This window comes from Brienomyrus brachyistius, chromosome 24 (assembly GCF_023856365.1).
Source record: "Brienomyrus brachyistius isolate T26 chromosome 24, BBRACH_0.4, whole genome shotgun sequence".
Classification (NCBI taxonomy): Eukaryota; Metazoa; Chordata; class Actinopteri; order Osteoglossiformes; family Mormyridae; genus Brienomyrus; species Brienomyrus brachyistius.
This window is the reverse complement of record NC_064556.1, coordinates 9,067,764-9,092,113: the sequence shown is the minus strand read 5'-3', so window position 1 is coordinate 9,092,113 and position 24,350 is coordinate 9,067,764. Positions and strand designations below refer to the sequence as shown.

Sequence of the window (24,350 nt, the reverse complement as noted above, 5' to 3'; positions counted from 1 at the left end):
ATCAATCGACAACCTAGACTTGGAAGGAATTCTGGTAATATGATATACTGCGGTATTCTGAAACCATATTCTGGCGGAGAAACCCCCGGCCCTCTTGGCGAATTTCAGAGTTTTAAAATACTGGAATATCGTTGCTTTTTAGGGAAAACGTACAAATATTACATACTGCGGTATAATGTCTCGACGGTATGAAAAATTACCGTCCTCGGACTCATACAATCCCACATGTATTAAAAGAATCGTGGCGTCCAATAATTAGTAATCAGCATAAATCTGGCGTATCCTTATGTTTATTGATGTCGGATAGCGGAGAACGCCACGTGCTGCTGTTTTGGTAAATCACGGAAGCGACAAGCACTGAAGTGGCGGCGAAGAAAGGGACAGATGAACAGCCACAACATCTTTTGAAAGAGGTGATCTTGTGGATAAACAACATAAAAAGACATTGGCATTGGTGGTGTAGCGGGATAAGATTGCACCAAATTCATAAAGATTATTAACTTTCGTGAGTCTCAATTCACCTCATATTAATATTTTTGGGTTACTACTAATCTACTTATCATATTGTGGGTGTAAATAAACATCCGTATATCACTGAAAAGCCAGCGCCCGGACAAATTTTTACGGCGTTACCTAAAGCCCTGTAATCACATCGCAAATGAAGGCACTGATTTGCGTCTGTTGCCACAACCCGGGGAAAGACCACCAACTTATATGGCACTAGTTCTGTGCAGCTATCGTTTATTGCAGATAAATTTCATCTCACTTTTTGTTTCATAGAAAGAGCAAATATTACTAATAATCGCACTGTGAGATTGCGCAGCCTTAGATCCGACAACCTTGGAGCGCCAGTCACCATACTGCCTAAAGTATGTGCTGAGGTAAAGAAAGCAAGCCAATGACGGGAGTCCGAGATGACCAGCGGAAGAGGGATTAAGGGAGGGGGGGGGGCAGATGTGGTCCAAAACAACTTAACACAGAGGTATGGAGGAATGAAGGGGAAATGGAGGAAGCAGAGCGACTTAAAAAGAATATCATTCGCGAGAAGACGTTTTTGCGGTACTTCTCACTGCAAAAAAATATCTAAACTGGAATCATACGGATTTTAACCAACTGCATTGGCCTACGTTACATTACATTACATGCATGTGGGATGCTGCTCTACTAGAGTGACAGCTTCACCTTTATGTGTTACGCAGATGAGGCAGGGGATGGGGGTGAACTGGAATTAGCAAAAAAATTAAAAAATAAAAATCAGAGAAAGAAAGGGAGGGAGCTGGACAAGAAAGAAAAAAAAAGCACTGGGGAAAAAGGGAACTGAGGAAGGGATGCGAGTAGCGAGGCGTGGTCGCTGCCGGTACCTGTCGCACGCGAGGACCCCGTGGTCGTCTCAGCACCAGCAGCAGAACTTCAGGCAGCAGACTGAGGAGGATGAGGAGGACGATGGCCAGCCAGGCCGACACGGAGCTCAGCATGTTGGCGAACACGAAGTAGAGCCGCTGCTGCTCCAGGAAGGGCCTAGGGTACGAGAGAGGGAGGGCGGGGAGTCCACAGCGTGCTACGCAGACACACACAGGAAGTGTGATGCACAAGACGCCAGCTAGGTGGCGCTGTGCTGTGGGGATGGCATGGCACTTCTGACGAACGTGTTGTAGCCCCGAAGGTAACGTTGATTAACCAGGTAACAAATATTCAGAAATATGTCAATTGTTTAGGCTGGAAATTCATTCAGATCTTGTGGGTTCATTTTACTGTCAGCCAGCAGAATGTGACTCACCATATGATACCACCCCAGAAGAAACTGAAGACTATATAGAAGGCCAGGGAGCCCCAGATGACAAAGTGGTTTATCCAGGTCCAGTGTCGCGTGTCCAGGGCCAGCTGTGTGGTACAGGCTATAGTCAGGACAAAGCCAGCCAATTTGCCAGGTCTGCGATGTGCGATGCCAAGGTGTGGCAACTTTATTTATACAGCACATCTCGTGCACTGCGGTCATTCGAAGTTCTTTACACGTAAGAAACATGCAGAATAGAAAAGAAATCAAATTCAAATGAAAAAGTAATCAAAAATACGATTAAACCCAAATTACAGATAAATGAGTATAACATGGGACAGAAACACAGCAGAGGCTAATAGTGTTACGCTGAGCTGAAAGCCTGGTGAAACAGGAACGTCAACTGGTTCCATTTAAGAGCAGCGTAATATCTGACACTGCTTCTCCATTTTTAATATTTACCTTAGGCAGGACTAACTGACTCCTTCCTAACGATTTCTGTTCGGCTCATATCGCTGCAGCGTGTTAGACAGATACTCAGGGCCATTAAGTGATTTATAGACCAGTAATAGTACCTTAAATTCTACCATGTAACACACAGGTAGCCAGTGTAAGGATTTAAAAGAGGGGATGACGTGTTCCCTAGTGAGAACTCTGGCAGCTGCATTGTGAATCAGCTGAAGCTGTTTGATTGCCTTTTTCCTCTAGTTCAGAGACCACTGCAGTAATCAGTCCTGGTAGATTTAAAGTGGATGAGTTTCTCCGGCTCTGGTTTAGTCAGAAAACATCTAAACTTGTTGATGTTCTTGAGATTATAAAATGCTGATTTAGTAACTGCTTTGACATGACTGCTGAAGCTGAGATCAGAGTCTATTTGCTAGTTATTTCAATTTTAGGCTCTTGAATCCAGATAAGCAGCTAATCAGAGCCTCTCGTTGCGATTCCTAAATAAAATAATCAGTTTTATCTTTATTCAACTGTAGAAAGTTTTGTCCCATCCAGTTAGTGATGTGCTCAAGACAAAGCGAGTCAATGGGACCATAGTTCTTTGGAGAGGTTCAAGTAAATCTGAGCATAACTGTGGAAAGATATCTAATAGTCTTGTAGGATCTGGCAAATTGGAAGCATATATAAATTAGAGCAGACCACCAGGAAGAATCAAACCCTGGGGCAGACCAGGCAGACCTATTTTGACAAAGTAATTTCTTCTCTGCAGGTAAGAAGTGAACCATTTTAGAACTGCTCCTGGAGTCCAACACAATTCTCAAGTTTATGAGAAGCCTTTAGTCAATGGTGCCAACAGTAGCACGGAGATGGAGCAGTAATAGAACAGATGATTTTCTGAAGTCTGTATTTAAGCTTTATTAAGCTCATTAGTAACCTTAATTAGAGCAGTCTCAGTACTGTGATTATACTGGAATCCTGACTGAAATCTATTTAAGGGCAGAAAGCCAGTAAGTTGCTTGAAGAGGATTTTCTCAATATTTCCGATTAAAGAAACATCTGAAGTAGGTCTACAATTAATGAAGCTCAGTCTAGATTTTCCTTTGAGAGGCTTGACAACTGCAGTTGTTAATGTGTCAGAAAAGATGCCTGAAATGATTAAGGTGTTTATAAACGTATAAAAATTTGGTTGGTAATGTGTCAAGACTAGAGAGGAAAGCTTAGCTGAGCTGAATCTGTTCAGCCTCTAGCAAAGGAGACTAAGGGGGGACATGATCCAGGTATGTAAGATTCTAACAGGTCTGGATGCTGTTCAGCCAAAAGGCTACTTCAATATCATTCAAATACAAGAACTCATGGCCATAGGTGGCAGCTAGTGGGAGGGCATTTTAAGCCGCATTTGAGAAAGCAATTCTCAAAGAAACTTTCTTTCTTTTGTAGTTAGAGTATGGAATAGTCTTCCCGTTAGTGTAGCACAAGCTAAAACCCTGGGTTCCTTTAAATCAGAGCTAGATAAGATTTTAGCAACTCTGAGCTATTAGTTGAGTTCTTCCCAAACGAGCTTGATGGGCCTCCGCTCGTTAGTAAATGTTATGTTCTTAGGACTGCAGGTGGATGATGTAAAATGACTCACTGTATCGATTAATATTTCAGTATTGATAGGATATATATATACACACACACACACACACACACACACACACACACACACATACGACTGAGGCACGCCGACTGAGACCAAGCTTCAGAAACGATTACCTACGATATATGTATATATATCAATCGGTGTGCCTCACTCGTATTTTCAAAATTTTGTAGAAAAGCACCACCCGAATTAGGACGTAGCAGTGTGAGCGATGAATCTGTATAACGACAATGCAATGTCCACGAAATCGAAAAGGAGGCAAAAGCGGGTGTCACTGGATAGGTTCCTTGTTAGTCGCACTAAAACAAAAAGATTCCAGTGAGCCAACAGATAGCAGTGATTCCGTTAGTGAAAGTTGTCCTGCAAAATAACCCTCCTCTTCTCCTCTCTCTTGTCTCCCTCACACCATCCACAATTCTTTTCAAAGGTAAAGTGCAGGTTAATTTTTTTTATGTATTTTTACTTTATATTTTGTATTAATCATTTTATATGAATATTTTTGGGTAGTGGAACGAATCATCTGAGTTTCCATTATTCCTAATGGGAAAATTCGTTTTCATATTCGAGTGCTTTGGATAACGAGCACGTTTCCGGAACGAATTATAACCACAACCCAAGGTTTACTGTATATATATACACACACACACACACACACACACACACACAAACACATACACATATATCCCGTCATAGTGGACTTGCTTATAACGGAATATCGTCTATAACGGATGAGGTACACTAGTCCTGCAATGCACCTTTAAGAACAGGCAGAAAAAGCATCGGATATAGCGGACTCGCATATAACGAAATTTTGCTTATAACAGACAAACAATTTGGTCCCCAGGGTCGCTCTTAGCTGTAGTTTTCTTCGGCTATAATGGACATGCACGCTCTGCCTACAAGGTGCGTGGCGTGCCGGTGATATCCAGTGCATGTACGTAGTCGGAATTATTAATAGTCATGGATCTGGTCAGCTAAAGTTAAATCACTACATGCACAATATAATAATCTATATTGTGTTCTGGGCATATGGCAACTCAGGATATAACGGACTTTGGATACAATGGACTGCTAGGTCCATTGAAGTCCAGTATAACTGTGTGTGTGTGTATGTGTGTGTGTGTGTGTGTGTGTGTGTGTGTGTGTGTGTGTGTGTGTGTGTGTGTGTGTATGTATGTTTGTTTGTGTGCGTGCGTGTAGGCGCCAACCATAGAAAAGAGTTTTTTGCAATTTTTTATGTTATTTTTCATAATGGTGGAGACAAAGTATTGTCTAGCTTTGGAAATTGTTGTATTTTAATCTTGCAGCCATTCTTTGGACATTGCTTTGTGAATGTGAAGCTTGATTTTGCACCTTCCCGCATTCTCTCTTTTGGAGTTAAATAGCAGTGACATTCTTCGGTGATGCTTTCCGATGGCATGACACGCTGTCGACCTTAACTGCTGCAATCTCATCCCTAACACTAACAATGTTTGAGTCTGAGCTATGCAGCAATGCATCAACAGAACCAGAAGAGTGTAGCTGCGGCGTGATTTATAAAACGTTTCTTAAAACAGATGTGTCTGCTCTGGATGTTAAGCGAGGTCAACATTTCAAAGAATACACAATTATGGTCCAACAAAGCAGCATCCTTGATAGCGACTGATATACCGAGACCCCGTATACATAAATAAATCCAGAGTTTCTGCTAGACAGAAGCCGAGAGAGTCTAGTATGGCACAGATATCCCGGCATAATTGTCCTTGGGATCAATATGTGCTAAAATACCAAAGCAAACAAAGGAAAAAAAAAACAAAACATACCTTTAGTGTGACAGTGAAGACCAGGACCGTAAACACAACTGTGCCAAAGGCCCAATTTCCGAAGACCTGGGAAAAGAAACGTACACGTTACTTTTAAACTCACATAAAGTCTTGAAGTCCAAAATTGCATGGCTGGGTAGAAGAGGATGACCTGGCCAGTGGAATGCAGGGCAGGGTTGCTGAAGAGAAAGAAGGTCCCGAAGAAGAAGAGCAGGCCGTGGAAGATCCCGAGCAAGGTCCAGTAGGAAAAGGGGCCCCAACGCAGCAGGGCGTTTTTAGCCGTCTCCCTGAAAGTGCACGTGAACCATGGAGACGCCTGCTGGCTCTGCATATTTGGAAAGCGTTTACGGATAACACACAGGTGAAAAGATGTCCCGTCATACCTATAAAGTGTGGGGCTATCAAGCAGGATCTCGGTGCAGATATGCTGCTCGAAGAGGCTGTAGGCCAGGATGGGCATAGAGGTGAAGCAGATGTTGTACATCGTCAAATAGGCTGCGTCGTAGAGGGGCTGGTCAAGGGTTAGGGTTAGGGTTAGACACGGAGAGGAACACACACATACACGCAGGCTCAAAATGTTTATGCAGATGCTCTGTAATCTAATGGGGGCGGGGGGGGGTATTCAGTCACAGTCTGCATAATCGTCGGAGATTTAGGGACACATTTTGTGCTCTATGAGATTTCTACAGTCAGAGTGTAATCTGCACAGATCAGCCTGGCTGGAGTACTGTGTATATATACATATACACCCGTGTTTCTCAAACCGGTCCTCGGGGGACCCCCAGACAGTCTGCATCTTTCTGGCAGCTGGGAGGGAGCAAAAACATGGAGCGTCTGGGGGTCCTCGAGGACGGGGTCGAGAAACACCGTTACACAGACACATTTATATAAGGGGTTTAACATGATGAACACTGTCATTCCTTCTCAAAGGCAGCCGGAGAGGGTCAGCCAGAGGGGAAGGACCACAGGTGTAAGTTTGGAGCCCCCCCCCAGCTATCCCCACCTTCTCAGGGGGGTGGTTTCCAACATGGAAAATGCCAAACAACATAAAGGCCTTCGATGCCCTTCTCACCTGTTGGGAATATCCACAGTAGAACTGGTACAAAAACTGAGGTAAAATGAAGCAAAGATTCTGGTGGGGGGGAGAGGAAAATAAACACAAATGACTTTCGTTCACATGAATGGCACAAGGTGACAATAATCACAAACATTTAAGTGGAGGAGTCTCTCTTATTTAACGCAAAGACATCTATGGTATCCTGCAGAGGAGTCTCGCTTATTTAATGCAAAGACATCTATGGTATCCTGCAGAGGAGTCTCGCTTATTTAATGCAAAGACATCTATGGTATCCTGCAGAGGAGTCTCGCTTATTTAATGCAAAGACATCTATGGTATCCTGCAATCTAATTCTTTAGGCTACTTATTACAGATCCGCCAAGTGGGACACAGCAGTCTAACACACCTGGGATTAAGAAACAACAGAATGACCCCAACACTCTACATTTACCGTCACGCCACAACATGCACAAACGGGCCACTCGGCGGTGAGGCTGGAGTCAGGAACCTGGTCAACGCCATGGCGGATTCTGATGGACATTGTGATCAAAATGAAATGTTTACCTCGGACATGGTACTTAGAATCAGAACCTACACGGTTCTTTATCAAGGGCTCCTTTTTCCGTATGTGGACAGTGTGATGGCCCCCGGTCAGAAACACCTGCCTAACTATCTCCGAGGTGCAAAGTTTGACAGGAGATACGTGGGTGTGGACCTACCTTGTAGAAGAAGTATTGTACCAGATGGGCGATTCGGACATAGTACAGGTGTCCGTGGGCCAGCAGCAGTTTCTTGAGGTGCTTAAGCTTAGGAATGGCGTAGTCACTGTTCCGGACGGCCTGACGCCCCTCTTTTCCCTTAATTCCTAGGTACCGGACACCAAGATCACAAACTGAGACCTTCGACAGCTGCCAAATACTAATATTGGCTATAATATTCATATTAGCCAACTATTAACCATTAGATTTAAAAGGATTGTATTTCTAATATATAAATAACATAAGTATAAGGGTCCTGGCTAATTTTGCTGCCAAGATTTCAAAATACTATGGTTCACCCATTTCATTCTGCTGCCTATATCTGCGTTCGCTGCAGTAAATTGGCCCTCTGCTAGTCTGGAGGACCATCACTGCTGTAAGCAAGCGCCGACCTGGACCGCCGGCATCCGTAACGGCGCGTGGAGAAGCGAAATGCGAGAACAGGCTTATCCCGCCAATGATAACATTTGTAGGCGGCGAAAATGACACGGATGCCCTTTATGCAGCGACCCACAAAAATACAACCACATCGTCGACAAAATTCAGCTATTTTCATTGCCGATTGCTATTGACCTTATTGATAAACCGTTGCGGCCCTAAAAGAAACTAAGAGCTGCTAGAGGAAAACCAGATGAGCATAAGGAGGTCTGACATCTCACCAATGCCCACGTGCGCCTCCAGAATCATGCTGACGTCGTTGGCCCCATCGCCCACTGACAGCGTGATGGGATTTCCCTTGGAATTTTTCACCATCCTCACAATCTATGAAAACATGACAAGAAAATGATTTACTGGCTGCTTCAGTTAAGTACGAAGAAACATCAATACCAATGTAATGTATGAGAATTGGACACCCGTTTAACTATAAGATCAAAAATGAGAATTGAGGTTGGCCAGGTGAACCAGCACAGGTTAGGGTTGGGTTGGTTCATACTCCTCCGCACACGTACTAGTGGACGTGTCCGCTCAAACGTTTATGCCGCGTTTGACGTCATTGTACACCTAAACACTCCAAATTTGTGTCTGCGCAGTGGTGTCGCTAGAGTTCGCTTTAAATACCAACATGGATGCTTTTCACAAGCACTGAGGTAGTTTGCGAACCCTACAGACTATTTACAGGGTAATGGAACTGCTACATACATGTAAATTCGTGTGTGTGTGTGTGTGTGTGTGTGCAGGCTAGTTTCGAATTGAAAATCTCACACCAGCCAGCTGACCAAAGTTGGCAGCCCTGTGAGCTGCCTCTCTGAAATTGTAAAACAAAAGGACACAAACCTCACTGCTGTGGTATGTGTTCAGGTAATATCAGAATAATAATTTATATTATTATTATCATTAGAATATAAATGCAACATGCTATGCGCATATGCAAAGTACGCGGCTTGACCGGAGAACTATGAACATTTCTGTGTGTGAACGCAGAGCGAACACGCGAGTGCTGCGCTCCTGCGGAGAGGTAAGAAGCAGCTTTTAGGGGTTAGCGGCCCAGCCCCTACCTGAGCCTTCTGCAGGGGGGCCATACGGCAGCAGAGCACAGAGGTGCAGCTCTGACAGATGGTCAGAAAGAGACTCTTATAGCGACTGCTGTCAGTCTCGGGGGAGGCGTTGAGCACCAGGGAGAGCGTGGCACCATCCACGATGAGGCCAAAGTCCTGCCCCGCCGAGGACCAGCTTCTGAAAACCATGCAGGGCAGCAAGAGGTAGAGCTATAGATCAGCACATTTATCCTGTAGTTACATATGGAATTAGAGCGTTGAGCGTCAAAGAAACATGTATACAATCATACTGCTGACCAACCTGTGGTTCACTCCCTTGCCGAGGGGACGGTACTGCGTCTTCCTCTGGTATTCCACCAAAAGCTGCAGCAAACGTTCCTCACGCGGCTGCCCGCCTTCCTCTAGGGTGCGCACTGTCAGCTCCAGCAGCTCGGTGCCCTGCTGGAAGAGGCGGCTGGCGTAGCATGTGGATTTGGCGGTCTCCATCTTGTCCCCCGTCAGCACCCACACCTTCATGCCCGCGCTCTGCAGAGCTTCCATGGTCTCGGCAGCCTGTTCCTGCAGCCTGTTGCAGGGCGACACCAACACTGAGTACTGCCGCCTGGAGCAGAGGCCATCTTGCGATGACAGGGCCGGCTAACTGCGCTAACTGCGCTAACATGCGCTTTGCACCTGTCCTCCACTGCCGTGGCTCCGATCAGGGTCATTCCAGTCTCCACCCGGTTATATGCCGCGGCCAGCTTTTCCTCCCGGTCCTCGAGGGCCAGACGAGCTTCTCTGAGGCTGGCGTCGACCTGTACGTACTCCTCTCTGCTCAGCTGCTTGTAGGCCACACACAGGGTCCGGTAACCCTCCTGTGTTTATTCAGCAGATCGACAAAGCCGGGGCTCAGCAAACATGCAAACAAACTACTCGGCTGCCGCGTACAACATTAACAGCCCGGAAAAAGACCTTCGGCGATCCGAAAATGCCGTTTGTGCGGCAGCTGCGAATGATAACTCGCCGTGTTAGACGTGATTCCGGCGAGTTAGCTCATGGCTAAAAATTCTGTGCACGCCCGTCTAAACCACGACACACACCGGGGGCTTAATGCAGGATTGAGTTAAACACCAAGCCAGGGCTTTAAACATCTCGATCTCCAGTTGCTGGGTTGGCTCATTAACAACTAACAGCTAACAGAACTAGCTTATTACGGCAAGCATCTACTGAACCAGAGGCGATAGGAACAACACCAGTGTATTCCCCGGACAGCTGTCACCCCCTCCCTCCATGTAATCCCAACGCCTCCCACATACCCCCAACCTCTATCTCTAGTGTCCCTACAATGGCCTTAGACAGAATTTTTCAGACAGTCATACAGTCCATAGATCATATCAATGTTTCCCAACCCAGTCTTCGGGGAACCCAGGACAGTCCACGTTTTAGCTCCCTCCCAGCACCCAGCCAATCAGGAACACCGAATACCAGGTACAGGTGTGCTGGGAGCTGAGAGGAAGCAAAAACGCAGACTGTCCGGGGTTCCCCGAGGACTGGGTTGGGAAACACTGGATTATACTACTGTATACGGCAGGTGTCAGGCCCATGGCGAATTTTGCCACAGACACAGATAAGTCTTTCCATGGACACATTTGTCCGTGCATGAACAGGTTGATGATCCCTGCTACCGGGTATTTTGATGGTATTTTCAAAAGCCACATTATTCCATCCACTGTCCACCACTTCTCCGGGGTCAGGTCACATGCTGGGGGCAGCACTTTAAGCAGAGATGCCCAGACCTCCCTCTCCCCAGCCACCTCCCCCAGCTCTGCTAGGAGGATACCAAGGCAAGTATATCAAAAATACAGTGTAATATCGCCTCAGTCTCCCCCCCCCATAGTGTCCTCACCTCTCAAAAAAAAAAAAAAATATTAAAAGCAGCCCAATGTTGTGTGGCTTAAGTGTCATCAGGCTGACCAGATCTGTACCTGTGCCTGGCCTTTTGTGTGTCATGACTAACTTGGACTAAGCGATACGATTCAATTCCCCTTTTGATAATTTATGCCAAGCAGGGGGGGGGGGGGGACCCCCATGATAAGCTTCACCAAGCTGTCAACCATAAATTTTGCCAACCAGCTAAAATGCTGCTACCGATAAATTTTGCTGGGCTGCGATGAAAAAAAGAATTATAATCTTTTATTTCTATATTCAGAGGATCATCTCATTACCCTTCCCAAGGCGCCCCACAGTTTGAGAACAAATGACCTGTACAATGTTCCAGGGAAATTTGAAAAAAAAAATCCATGCAATACTTTTAGATTTACGATTTTCACAATTGCAACTGTCTTCTAGTCACCCATGTAGTCCTTCGCTGCCACACAGCACTGTTGCTTCGATTTATAAGGATTTATCTCAAAATGAAATCAGGTGAAGATGTCATCTAATTTGTGAAGCGGTAATAATATGAAATTCAAGATACTTTTGAGTTATCATATTTACAGGGTCAAATACTTCTGCGGGTTACCCTGATTGCTTCAATTTTCATGCCATGTATCAATCCAAAGCACCAGCTAAGTTTGAAAGTAATCTATCAAACAGTTTTGACAATTGTTTCACATGTTTGAGGCTGTACTTCTCTCAGCCGTCACTGCAAAGCGCTACTTTAATTTTAGTCCAGTTTGTCTCAAAACTTGTGAGCACTTCCAGATCTTCACTCCGCAAAGTTTTTAAATGATCCGTCAAATACTTTCTGAGTTATCATGCTAACAAGAAAGTTCTTGCAGACGTGGACCGGTCTTAAAGCCATATTTAAACCCATCCAGGGAATACAGTAACACCAATAAAAAAAAAGTATTGAGAACGGACGGACCTTTGCATTTCTCTGAACGTGCACCTGTATCCTGTCCACCTCTTCCCTTCTCACACGAGGGAAGATGGAGGAGTCAGCCCCCTTGCAAAAGAGGAGGGTCTCCCCTAAAGCAAAAGACAGCTATGTCAACATGAATATGTGGTGGAGGGGGGTTTGATGCGTTTGTGGTTTTATTCCTCACCAGCTTTGGATTTTACGATCACACTCATGCGGCGGCGCACAGGATCGAAGTTCAACACGTGCAAAAGCTCGTACCTTTGGGGGAGAAGATGAAACAGGCAATGTGCAAATGCCAATGAAGGGATAAGCTTCTAAATTCTGTGCAAGTGACCGCAAAACACAAGGACTTACACTTCGACGTCATTGTCCCTGTTCAAGATTTTCATGTTTTTACATTCCGAACCCAAGAAGGTGAAGCCATACCTGGAAGAAGCAAAACAGAGATTAGGGAGGAAAAAATCCTTTTTGGGGCGTTCAGGCTGGTGACATGCTGGGGACTGGCTTCTCTTACTTCATCGCTCCTTTCACCAGGGCCACCTCATCCGGCGAGGAGGCGATGAAGCCGCACTGACCCCCTGAGATGGAGTCGATCTGGTCTCCGTCCACCTCGTCCAGCTGGTTTTCCTTTACCTGCACGGTGTGGCAGAGGCACAGTGCTCGCAGAAATAGATCCTCCATCTCCTGCAAGGAGCCAAGATGGGATAGAATCTCAGTAAATATGAGACAATATCTTGAGGGATCCTGGTTCTTGTATTTTCATTGAAGTCCCTTGCGCTTTCATCTACAGCAGGGCTGGCCATTGTGTATGCGGGCTTTTGGGACATCCTTTAGGTCAGCTGCTCAAACCCAGGTGTGAGGACTCTCCAGCCAATCAGTGCTCTATTTATGGAGTTGCAGAGAAAACCTGCACACCCAACGTCCCTCTCTGGATAAGACTGCCTGATCTGCCTAACTCTAGCCCTTCTAGTATTAGAGTCAGCTATGCTGAAGCTAAATTGGCCCTAATACTAAGATGCTACTGAAGGACCTGATTATCTGTATCAGGCTCTGCAGGGTGGTAGATCTCTACGAGCAGCATAGAACAGCCTTGATGTAAAGCAACATGCATCTTTACCCAGTCGTCCAGGGGTACATTTCTCAAAGGCTTCTGTGAGCAACTTGCATAGATGGAACCGCTGAGTTGAATGTCCTAATGTTGCTAGCAGCTATGCTCTTGGGAAATGTGCCCCAGCTAGATATTTCACTAGATATCACTGGTACTTGGCTAAAATGCAGGGACCGTATTTGAACTTGTACCAGCTACGCCCCACGTTGCTGTCGTTTTTGCAGTTACTCACCCGGCCTGCTTTTTCCTGGACCTTGTAGATGGGCCCATCGGTTACAGAGAACCCGTCCAGCTCAGCCTGTGACTCGCGGTACTTGTACTGAAAGCCATCGATGCAGCATTCGATGAACTCCATGTTGTTCTGAGTCAACGTGCCCGTTTTATCCGTGAAAACATACTCCACCTAAACGTGAAGATGAGGAGAGGGAAGTGGAGATAGATGTGGTATATTTCTGCTTTGCATTGATTAATTGGACAATATCTTCTTAGAGAGGTGTCTCTGTGGGTAGCATGGATTCTGCACGCCTTTGAATCCTGCCCCCTTCGGTGTGTTCCCCCCATGTTGTGGTGACTTTCTTTAGGTTCTCCACTCTAGGGTGTAAAGACATCTGCAAAGACAGTGCGTGACAGTGTGCTGGATCAACTGGCATCTCTGCATCATGCACAGTGCGTGACAGTGTGCCCCATCAACTGGCATCTCTGCATCAGGCACAGTGCGAAACAGTGTGCCGGAACAACTGGCATTTCTGCATCATGCACAGTGAGTGTCAGTGTGCCCCATCAACTGGCATCTCTGCATCATGCACAGTGCGTGACAGTGTCCCCCATGCACTGGCATTCTGCTCAGGTGTTCAGCCGCCTCGTGCCCTATGCTTCTCCACTGATGCACACCGGCATCTCCACATGCGACAGGGGCCCTCTCACTAGCTACATCGGTGCTTACTTTGTGAATTGCGAATCTATGCGATGGACAGTGCATCAAGGACATTTTCCACAAATACTGCACCCATAAAGCCTCCAGTATCGTGAAAGACCCCTCCCAACCTTCCCACGGACTCTCTGTCCTGCTCCTGTCTGGCTGGTACAGGAACAACACCATCTTGCCCGAGGCTGTCAGGACACTCAACACCCTGCTGCACCCCCAACCCCCCTGCCACCTACCCATACCTAAAAATACACACACACCCCTGACCTACTAGAACAGGTCACTTTACCTTAATATTATCTATTTATTGTCAGTCAAGTAATACTATATTTATTCCCCTGTTTCTGTTGCTACCTCATTTATTATCATTGCTTACACACACAGTGCACTATGCATGAACTCCCCAGAGTCCAGCCCCCTGTTTCACACTGCCCTGTGTTTTTGCACTTTGAACTATCGTAACCCCCCCCCGCCCCTCGCCAACTGCTGTTTGTATGTCATACTATGCTCCTGGGGGGATGTTTGGGATTATGAATTATACCGTGTAGGTTTGCCACAATTCTGTACTGGCTGTGGGGGTCTGAAGATGGATGGATGGATGGAAAAGCTAGGCACGCTTTGGGATTCTGGACGGAAGAAGGTGCGATCCCAGGGAAGCAGCGACTGTGTAGACCTCGCTCTGCCGCCATCGCACTCACCTGCCCCAGCTCTTCGTTCAGGTCTGAGGTGTTGACCAGGGCCCCTTCCTGGATCTCGGCGTCAAAGAAGTCCTTGTCCCAGGTGATAAAGAAGGAGCCCAGGAACTTTTGCATTTCCACGGTGACGTACATGGACACGGGGATGATGAAGTTGAACAGCACCATAAAGGAGAGGAAGTCGGTGAACATCTTCAGATACTGTAAAAACGACAGAACACATCAGTCACGAGGAGAATGTATGATTATCTGACGACAAACTGTCATCTAACCCAGTCCTTTGAAATAAATGGGGAAGTGATATCATAAAAAAAGAAATGGTGGCTATAATTTTTTCTTCCTTAAGGCATAATTTATTAAACACAGAATATCTGATATAGCGAAGAGTAGAAAGAGGGAAAAAAAAACTTGGCAGGCCGTCATCGTGCTTAATTAATGCTGATGTCGGACCAAACCAGCACGGCAGCTGCCTAATACTGTCTGGATTTTCCCTGGAGAAAAATAATTCATCTTGCACACATTGTAAAACTAATTTTAATACAGGAAATGCAAAATATTTGTAAAATGCAGTTCAGAGAGAACTTCAGAGTAAAAAATAAAATAAAAAAAGACACATCGGTCTCATTCAGGCTCTCCTGGAAACATCTCCCAGCATTAGGATCTCACCAGGTTGGACTCTCTCTCCTTCACGGTTTTGGGGTTGTACCAGGGTTCATCCTGGCCAGGCCGGCTCTGCCATACGTACTTCAGAGTGGTGCACACCAGGGCCTTGCTGACAAGCAGGAACAGGTATACGATGAGGAAGGCGTTGATCGACCTGGAGCAGAGATACAGGCGCACACATAAAACAAAGGGTCAGGAAAACGATATTGGGATATAAGAGTATGATCCATGACCCAATATGTTCCATGTCTGCATAGCTATACTATAACCATCTCTTGCTATGACAACAACACACACAGAGCACACATTTCCATGCGAAACACTGTCACCATCCCTCGCTGTGACAATAACACACACAGAGTACACATTTCCATGCAAAATATTGTCACCATCCCTCGCTGTGATAATAACACATACAGAGTACACATTTCAATGTGAAACACTGTCACCATCCCTCGCTGTGACAATAACACACACGGACAATAACACACATTTCCATGAGAAACACTGTCACCATCCCTCGCTATGACAATAACACACACAGAGTACACATTTCCATGAGAAACACCATCACCATCCCTCGCTGTAACTATAACACACACAGAGTACACATTTCCATGCGAAACACTGCCACCATCCCTCACTGTAACTATAACACACACGGACAATAACACACATTTCCATGCGAAACACTCACACCATCCCTCGCTGTGACAAGAACACACACAGAGTACACATTTCCATGAGAAACACCATCACCATCCCTCGCTGTAACTATAACACACACAGAGTACACATTTCCATGAGAAACACTGTCACCATCCCTCTCTGTGACAATAACACATACAGAGTACACATTTCTGAGAAACACTGTCACCACCCCTCACTGTGACGATAACACACACAGAGTACACATTTCTATGAGAAACACCATCACCATCCCTCACTGTAACTATAACACACACGGACAATAACACACATTTCCATGCGAAACACTGTCACCATCCCTCGCTGTAACTATAACACACACGGACAATAACACACATTTCCATGAGAAACACTGTCACCATCCCTCGCTGTGACAATAACACATACAGAGTACACATTTCCATGAGAAACACTGTCACCATGCCTCGCTGCGACAATAACACACACAGAGTACACATTTCAATGTGAAACACTGTCACCATCCCTCGCTGTGACAAAAACACACACAGAGTACACATTTCTATGAGAAACACTGTCACCATCCCTCGCTGTGACAATAACACACACAGAGTACACATTTCAATGCGAAACACTGTCACCATCCCTCGCTGTAACTATAACACACACAGAGTACACATTTCTATGAGAAACACTGTCACCATCCCTCGCTGTGACAATAACACACACAGAGTACACATTTCAATGTGAAACACTGTCACCATCCCTCGCTGTGACAATAACACACACAGAGTACACATTTCTATGAGAAACACTGTCACCATCCCTCGCTGTGACAATAACACACACAGAGTACACATTTCTATGAGAAACACTGTCACCATCCCTCGCTGTAACTATAACACACACAGAGTACACATTTCTATGAGAAACACTGTCACCATCCCTCGCTGTGACAATAACACACACAGAGTACACATTTCAATGCGAAACACTGTCACCATCCCTCGCTGTAACTATAACACACACAGAGTACACATTTCTATGAGAAACACTGTCACCATCCCTCGCTGTGACAATAACACACACAGAGTACACATTTCCATGCGAAACATTGTCACCATCCCTCGCTGTGATAATAACACATACAGAGTACACATTTCCATGAGAAACACTCACACCATCCCTCGCTGTAACTATAACACACACAGAGTACACATTTCCATGAGAAACACTGTCACCACCCCTCACTGTGACGATAACACACACAGAGTACACATTTCTATGAGAAACACCATCACCATCCCTCACTGTAACTATAACACACACGGACAATAACACACATTTCCATGCGAAACACTCACACCATCCCTCGCTGTGACAAGAACACACACAGAGTACACATTTCCATGCAAAACATTGTCACCATCCCTCGCTGTGATAATAACACATACAGAGTACACATTTCCATGAGAAACACTGTCACCATCCCTCGCTGTAACTATAACACACACAGAGTACACATTTCCATGTGAAACACTGTCACCATGCCTCGCTGCGACAATAACACACACAGAGTACACATTTCCGAGAAACACCGTCACCATCCCTCGCTGTAACTATAACACACACACAGTACACATTTCCATGTGAAACACTGTCACCATGCCTCGCTGCGACAATAACACACACAGAGTACACATTTCCATGCGAAACACTCTCACCATCCCTCGCTGTGACAATAACACACACAGAGTACACATTTCCATGAGAAACACTGTCACCATCCCTCGCTGTAACTATAACACACAGAGTACACATTTCCATGCGAAACACTCTCACCATCCCTCGCTGTGACAATAACACACACAGAGTACACATTTCCATGCGAAACACTCTCACCATCCCTCGCTGTGACAATAACACACACAGAGTACACATTTCCATGCGAAACACTCTCACCATCCCTCGCTATGACAATAACACAGACAGAGTACACATTTCCATGAGAAACACCGTCACCATCCCTCGCTGTAACTATAACACACACAGTACACATTTCCATGTGAAACACTGTCACCATGCCTCGCTGCGACAATAACACACACAGAGTACACATTTCCATGCGAAACACTCTCACCATCCCTCGCTGTGACAATAACACACACAGAGTACACATTTCCATGCGAAACACTCTCACCATCCCTCGCTGTGACAATAACACACACAGAGTACACATTTCCATGCGAAACACTCTCACCATCCCTCGCTGTGACAAGAACACACACAGAGTACACATTTCCATGAGAAACACCATCACCATCCCTCGCTGTAACTATAACACACACAGAGTACACATTTCCATGAGAAACAGTCACCATCCCTCTCTGTGACAATAACACACACAGAGTACACATTTCCATGCGAAACATTGTCACCATCCCTCGCTGTGATAATAACATATACAGAGTACACATTTCCATGAGAAACACTCACACCATCCCTCGCTGTGACAAGAACACACACAGAGTACACATTTCCATGAGAAACACCATCACCATCCCTCGCTGTAACTATAACACACACAGAGTACACATTTCCATGAGAAACACTGTCACCATCCCTCTCTGTGACAATAACACATACAGAGTACACATTTCTGAGAAACACTGTCACCACCCCTCACTGTGACGATAACACACAGAGAGTACACATTTCTATGAGAAACACCATCACCATCCCTCACTGTAACTATAACACACACGGACAATAACACACATTTCCATGCGAAACACTCACACCATCCCTCGCTGTGACAAGAACACACACAGAGTACACATTTCCATGCAAAACATTGTCACCATCCCTCGCTGTGATAATAACACATACAGAGTACACATTTCCATGAGAAACACTGTCACCATCCCTCGCTGTAACTATAACACACACAGAGTACACATTTCCATGTGAAACACTGTCACCATGCCTCGCTGCGACAATAACACACACAGAGTACACATTTCCGAGAAACACCGTCACCATCCCTCGCTGTAACTATAACACACACACAGTACACATTTCCATGTGAAACACTGTCACCATGCCTCGCTGCGACAATAACACACACAGAGTACACATTTCCATGCGAAACACTCTCACCATCCCTCGCTGTGACAATAACACACACAGAGTACACATTTCCATGAGAAACACTGTCACCATCCCTCGCTGTAACTATAACACACAGAGTACACATTTCCATGCGAAACACTCTCACCATCCCTCGCTGTGACAATAACACACACAGAGTACACATTTCCATGCGAAACACTCTCACCATCCCTCGCTGTGACAATAACACACACAGAGTACACATTTCCATGCGAAACACTCTCACCATCCCTCGCTATGACAATAACACAGACAGAGTACACATTTCCATGAGAAACACCATCACCATCCCTCGCTGTAACTATAACACACACACAGTACACATTTCCATGTGAAACACTGTCACCATGCCTCGCTGTAACTATAACACACACAGAGTACACATTTCCATGTGAAACACTGTCATCATCCCTCGCTATGACAATAACACAGACAGAGTACACATTTCCATGCGAAACACTCTCACCATCCCTCGCTGTGACAATAACACACACAGAGTACACATTTCCATGAGAAACACTGTCACCATCCCTCGCTGTAACTATAACACACACAGAGTACACATTTCCATGTGAAACACTGTCACCATGCCTCGCTGCGACAATAACACACACAGAGTACACATTTCCGAGAAACACCGTCACCATGCCTCGCTGCGACAATAACACACACAGAGTACACATTTCAATGAGAAACACTGTCACCATCCCTCGCTGTGACAATAACACACACAGAGTACACATTTCAATGCGAAACACTGTCACCATCCCTCGCTGTAACTATAACACACACAGAGTACACATTTCTATGAGAAACACTGTCACCATCCCTCGCTGTGACAATAACACACACGGAGTACACATACAAATGTAAACCGTATCACATCTCTTGTTTTCAGGAAAGCGCCATTCTATACGATGTCTGGAGGTATCCAGAGGATTTTCTCATTGGAGAACGGGAATATCTACCAGAACGAAACATATCCTTTCTTCTAAAAGCTCAATCATCTTTCGTCATAATGACATTAACTGCACCCAGCCGCACAGTGACATGACCCTGATTTCTAACCTTCTGCTCCACTTACTTCTCCACAGCAGAGCGTTTCTGCGATTTACCCTGGTAATTCAGGGCCATCTTAGTCTCCATCCCAGTGTAAACAGCCACCCCTGGTAACAATAAGGAAGGCCATTAGAAATATGGTGTCTGCTGAGTTATGCATGGTCATACAAAAAAACGCAATTCATTATCTTCTACTCCAATAAAAAAAAAAATCTAATATTAACAGTACTGACCATATATCTTCTTTGTGTTTTTCAGGGTAGCTCCTTTTAATAGCAAGTTTTCTGGGCCCAGGGACCTGATGAAAGAAAAGAAAAAAAGCAAAGAATAGAGAGACTGTATATATCTTTTCCAACCTACAAGACATGTAATGTATGGAAAAAAAACTAAGCTCTTAATATTAATTTTCCACAAGGAGGTGTGGAAGCCTCTAGAAATCAATAATTAATCTTCAGCCTCCTCCTGCATTCCTGAGAAGCAGCCAGTGCTGGATGTTATGGAGCCAGTGACCATCAGCACTCAGAACTGCTTCCCTAAGCTGCCCTGGGACTGACGCCAGCTTCCTGTGGGACTCGTCTGAAGCGATAGATCACGGGAGGTCCAAAGAGAAGCAGGCGGGGGTTAAAGAACCCCAGCTGTGAGGATGTTCGTATGGCGCGAGCCTGTAGGACTTACCGCATAGCGTCCTGGCCGTCCTTGTGGATTTGCATGCGGCCTACAAACCTGCATATGAATAACACGGATCATTGAACTGACTGTGATCAAATTAGCACAAATAATGAAAATGAAGGCCATGTGAATGTTAATATACACATTTCAGATAACCCATTGCAGGACGTAATGTAATATTTGACTCTCGTGGGTGGGATGTACAGAGCAGAACTCTAAAGCCCACCTAAAACAGACCTAGGAACACCCCTGACCTATTACCTTTGGTGAAAGGCTTTACTACACAGACTGACAAAATTCAGGTGTAATTAGCACAGTTGAGCAGCAGGTGGCGCCAAAACAATGTTGCTACTTAGTAACAGCAGTAAACACTGACAAGAACAATAGGACAGCGCTCCGTTGCACTCACGTACTGAGATGGCCACACAGATAGGCAAATACCAAACATGTGCACGGAAGCAACTCACTTGTAGAGGTCAGGTTGCGGTTGTTCGCATTCAATGGTCGCATTCAACAATTCCACCTCCTTCTCTGTATCAGGCACCGTATAGTGTGTCTAGAGAAAGAGGGGGATCGCGAAAGAGTGACTGGGATCTAGGTCTCGTTCTCATGTGTGCAGGACGTGGCACATGCAGGTCAAAATGTGGGACGATGAACTGTGCAGCAGCGGTAGGTAGAAAGGAAGTAGACAGAGAGAGGAAACACAACAGTGGAAAGACAGGTGACAGGGTGAGGTCACACTCTCACCTTGTGATTGGACTCCCCGTCCAGGCTGGCCGTGGTGACAAAGCAGGTGTCATCATCGCGGCTGGACTGCAACAGGATGAGGTCACAGGGGAAGGTCTCCTCCTCGAGTACCTCAACAATGTCACCGACCTGCACGTACAAAAGCTGCGGTTAAGGGCCTAGGCGAATGCACAAGTAGATTTCCCAGTCAAATTTAAATCTTGCTTACAATGCCTTGGTGTGGCCTGTGACAGGTCAATAAGACATGGCCAAGTGTCAAATCGGGGCTACGCCGTATAAATAGCACTGACAGCAGCTGGTTCGGGATCCGTGCCCATGCCCAGAGGGTTGTGTGTTCAAAGCCTGCGGCTGGCAGAGCAATCATGTTACTGCTGGGCTCTTGGAAAAGGCCCTTAGCACTAACCCCCGTCGGGGGTGTTTGATGATTCACTTGTGAGCAGAGTAGGACAAAAGCAACAATTTACGGGTGTCGCTGTTGTTTTTGCCACCAATCTTATTTGTTCAAGCGATATATTCATGTACTTCTGTTCCTATCAGCAAGAGGAGGCTGCATCAGTCTTCCTCTCATGAAATGTGCGTGGGCTCACACACTCCACCTCTGCGGGAATGTGGAGACCGATCGTCGCTGTCAGTTACAGAATTACAATCATCTTCTTCCTCAATGATATTTAAATGGCATCATCTACTTGCCCAGGAGACAATAAAAAATTTTTTCAATGGATTATTTACTGCACTATTCAACTGAAGTGCAAGTCTGGATGGCATGAAGTCTGAGAATGTCCCCAAGAGCCATGACTGAGAAGAAAAATTTGTGCTCAAAATTATTTAAAAAATGTATTTAAAAAATGAATAAACCATCATTTTATATTCATTTAATTTCTGTTTCAAACACACACTCATACAAACAGCACTGCTTATCGCACTACGTACGTACATAACTTTATGTAACTAACTACGTACTACTATGTAACACGGCCAGTTTTATTTTTAAATAAAGGCTTTCATCCAAAAGCAAATAATCTCTCGCAGGGGTGTAGCTACAGATTGTCTGCTTACCCATGGCTTCGCCTCCCACCCAACAAGAACTTTTACAGTCTCTTAGGGCGAGGCACTATATTGAATTTTCATGGTACGTCGATATATTTTCAAAACGAGACACAAGATGACAGAATTCCATTTAGATTGATATACTTTTTTGTGTGTTAAAAGGGTTAAAAGATTGGTTGAGACGTTTCACAGACTCCCAAAATGCACAGCTAAAATCAAACCGTTAAGCAAGCATCTCACGGGGTGGTCGATAAAGGCAAAGAATAATTCGATACTTATTTCATTTTGATTTGCAACATTGCTGAACGACCCACAGGTTAAAAAAAATGCAATTTGCAATGATGGTCTTAATTTGTTCAAGGGTTCAGATGTAAATCAAACCAAAAAAATGTGCCCCGATATTTAAGACAGTGGAGGAAAAAGTTACCACCCAAATAATTTTGAGATTACCTACACCGACTGCTCATCCTATATAAGCTGGACTGGCAGGTCCCCAACCCTCAGTGACCGTTCTACAGATACCTTGATCTTCTCGCTCTCCTTGCGTACGCTCTGGCCATCCTCTACTATTGTAACCAGGTATTTATTCACTTCATTGTCAGCCTTGTGACGGAGCCAGTCCTCGTACCCCTAGGGAAAGGACACAGAAAGCAGGTATTTATGCATGTGGGGGGTGTGTGCATATTAAAGAAAGAAATACTGAGGTGGGCGTGGCAAACGCGGAAGCATTTGTCGCTTGACTCTGAAAGGCGTGACTTCAAATGCCAGCCGGCTTGGGAATTTCTATCAATCACAGGGACAAAAGGAGAAAAGAAAACGAAAACAGGCACTCAGGGAAAGTTGTGGTTGGCCGGCAGGCCACAGAACAGCACCAAAGGGGAGAGCAGGCACACTGTAGCGGCAAGGCGGGAGGCGCTGCTTGACCAATCTGATGTTCTCACCTGTTTGATGGCAGTCACTGTGATCACAAAAAACAAGGGCAAGCCACTGGTAACAGGGCTGGTGGGCGTGTCCACTATTACCTGTCAGGGCAGAGAAATCCAAATGTCTATTATTTTTCAAGTGCCTGAGGCTTTAGAGAAGAATACTGAAACAGCTGGCTTAGTACTCAGTGAATATACACAAAGCAGGGGCCTGAATTTCTACTAAATGAGGAAGACTCATATTTTCGCTCAAAGACATAAGAAGTGCTGGTACAATTTGAGATATTGTTTTGAGTAAATATATAATAAAAAAAAAATCAGAAATAAGGCAAGTCAAGAAATTAGCATTTCTACCTCTAAGGGTAGCTGCATGACTAGAGATTCTGATCGTTTTCACACGTAGCAGTGTCCGGCAGAATCTCTTTGATTTTTGTAATTTCACACACAATAGGAGCAAAATGCGTATCAGCAACCAGCAAGGAAGCAGAAACTGAGTCTTATAATAGAAAATACCTTTCTACAGCATATACCTTTAAAGAGATCCCATATACTTTTCCTCTTAAGCATCCCAAAAAATCTGCACATACCTTACCAGATTGTCTGCCTCACTGCTGATTACTATCATTATCTCGCCTGAATTTCCGCACTGCCTTCATAGCTATATGACTGACTGGTGTGAAAGGTTAGGTGCCACTGCAAGACGTGTCATCTGCCTGCCTAAAGGTTCCCACAAATCACGGCTCTGGGTTTCCTTCCACTGGCTACTAATCAAAGTACAGACCTGTGCTTGAAAGAGTGCCAGAGGGACAGTTCTGCCCCATTATAGCGCTTATAACCAGAAGATCACCGGTTCGAGTGT

The 24,350-nt window shown here is 45.2% G+C and overlaps 1 protein-coding gene across 1 annotated transcript in view; it reads right to left on the bottom strand.

Moving 5' to 3' along the window:
- The window catches only part of LOC125719823 (phospholipid-transporting ATPase 11C-like), a 66,803-nt gene that overhangs the window by 7,469 nt on the left and 34,984 nt on the right, over window positions 1-24,350 (bottom strand). The window contains exons 4-28 of the mRNA XM_048994596.1: window positions 23,510-23,590; window positions 23,091-23,198; window positions 21,522-21,650; window positions 21,242-21,330; window positions 20,781-20,828; window positions 20,339-20,403; window positions 20,131-20,212; window positions 15,213-15,363; window positions 14,550-14,747; window positions 13,159-13,329; window positions 12,333-12,502; window positions 12,173-12,244; window positions 12,003-12,076; window positions 11,822-11,925; window positions 9,649-9,830; window positions 9,278-9,541; window positions 8,977-9,154; window positions 8,140-8,242; window positions 7,442-7,587; window positions 6,738-6,797; window positions 6,049-6,176; window positions 5,817-5,952; window positions 5,666-5,731; window positions 1,778-1,881; window positions 1,362-1,518 (exon numbers count right to left, since the gene is read on the bottom strand). Coding sequence (XP_048850553.1) covers window positions 1,362-1,518; window positions 1,778-1,881; window positions 5,666-5,731; window positions 5,817-5,952; window positions 6,049-6,176; window positions 6,738-6,797; window positions 7,442-7,587; window positions 8,140-8,242; window positions 8,977-9,154; window positions 9,278-9,541; window positions 9,649-9,830; window positions 11,822-11,925; window positions 12,003-12,076; window positions 12,173-12,244; window positions 12,333-12,502; window positions 13,159-13,329; window positions 14,550-14,747; window positions 15,213-15,363; window positions 20,131-20,212; window positions 20,339-20,403; window positions 20,781-20,828; window positions 21,242-21,330; window positions 21,522-21,650; window positions 23,091-23,198; window positions 23,510-23,590 — 3,066 coding nt within the window. The remainder of the gene's footprint in view (window positions 1-1,361; window positions 1,519-1,777; window positions 1,882-5,665; window positions 5,732-5,816; window positions 5,953-6,048; window positions 6,177-6,737; window positions 6,798-7,441; window positions 7,588-8,139; window positions 8,243-8,976; window positions 9,155-9,277; window positions 9,542-9,648; window positions 9,831-11,821; window positions 11,926-12,002; window positions 12,077-12,172; window positions 12,245-12,332; window positions 12,503-13,158; window positions 13,330-14,549; window positions 14,748-15,212; window positions 15,364-20,130; window positions 20,213-20,338; window positions 20,404-20,780; window positions 20,829-21,241; window positions 21,331-21,521; window positions 21,651-23,090; window positions 23,199-23,509; window positions 23,591-24,350) is intronic.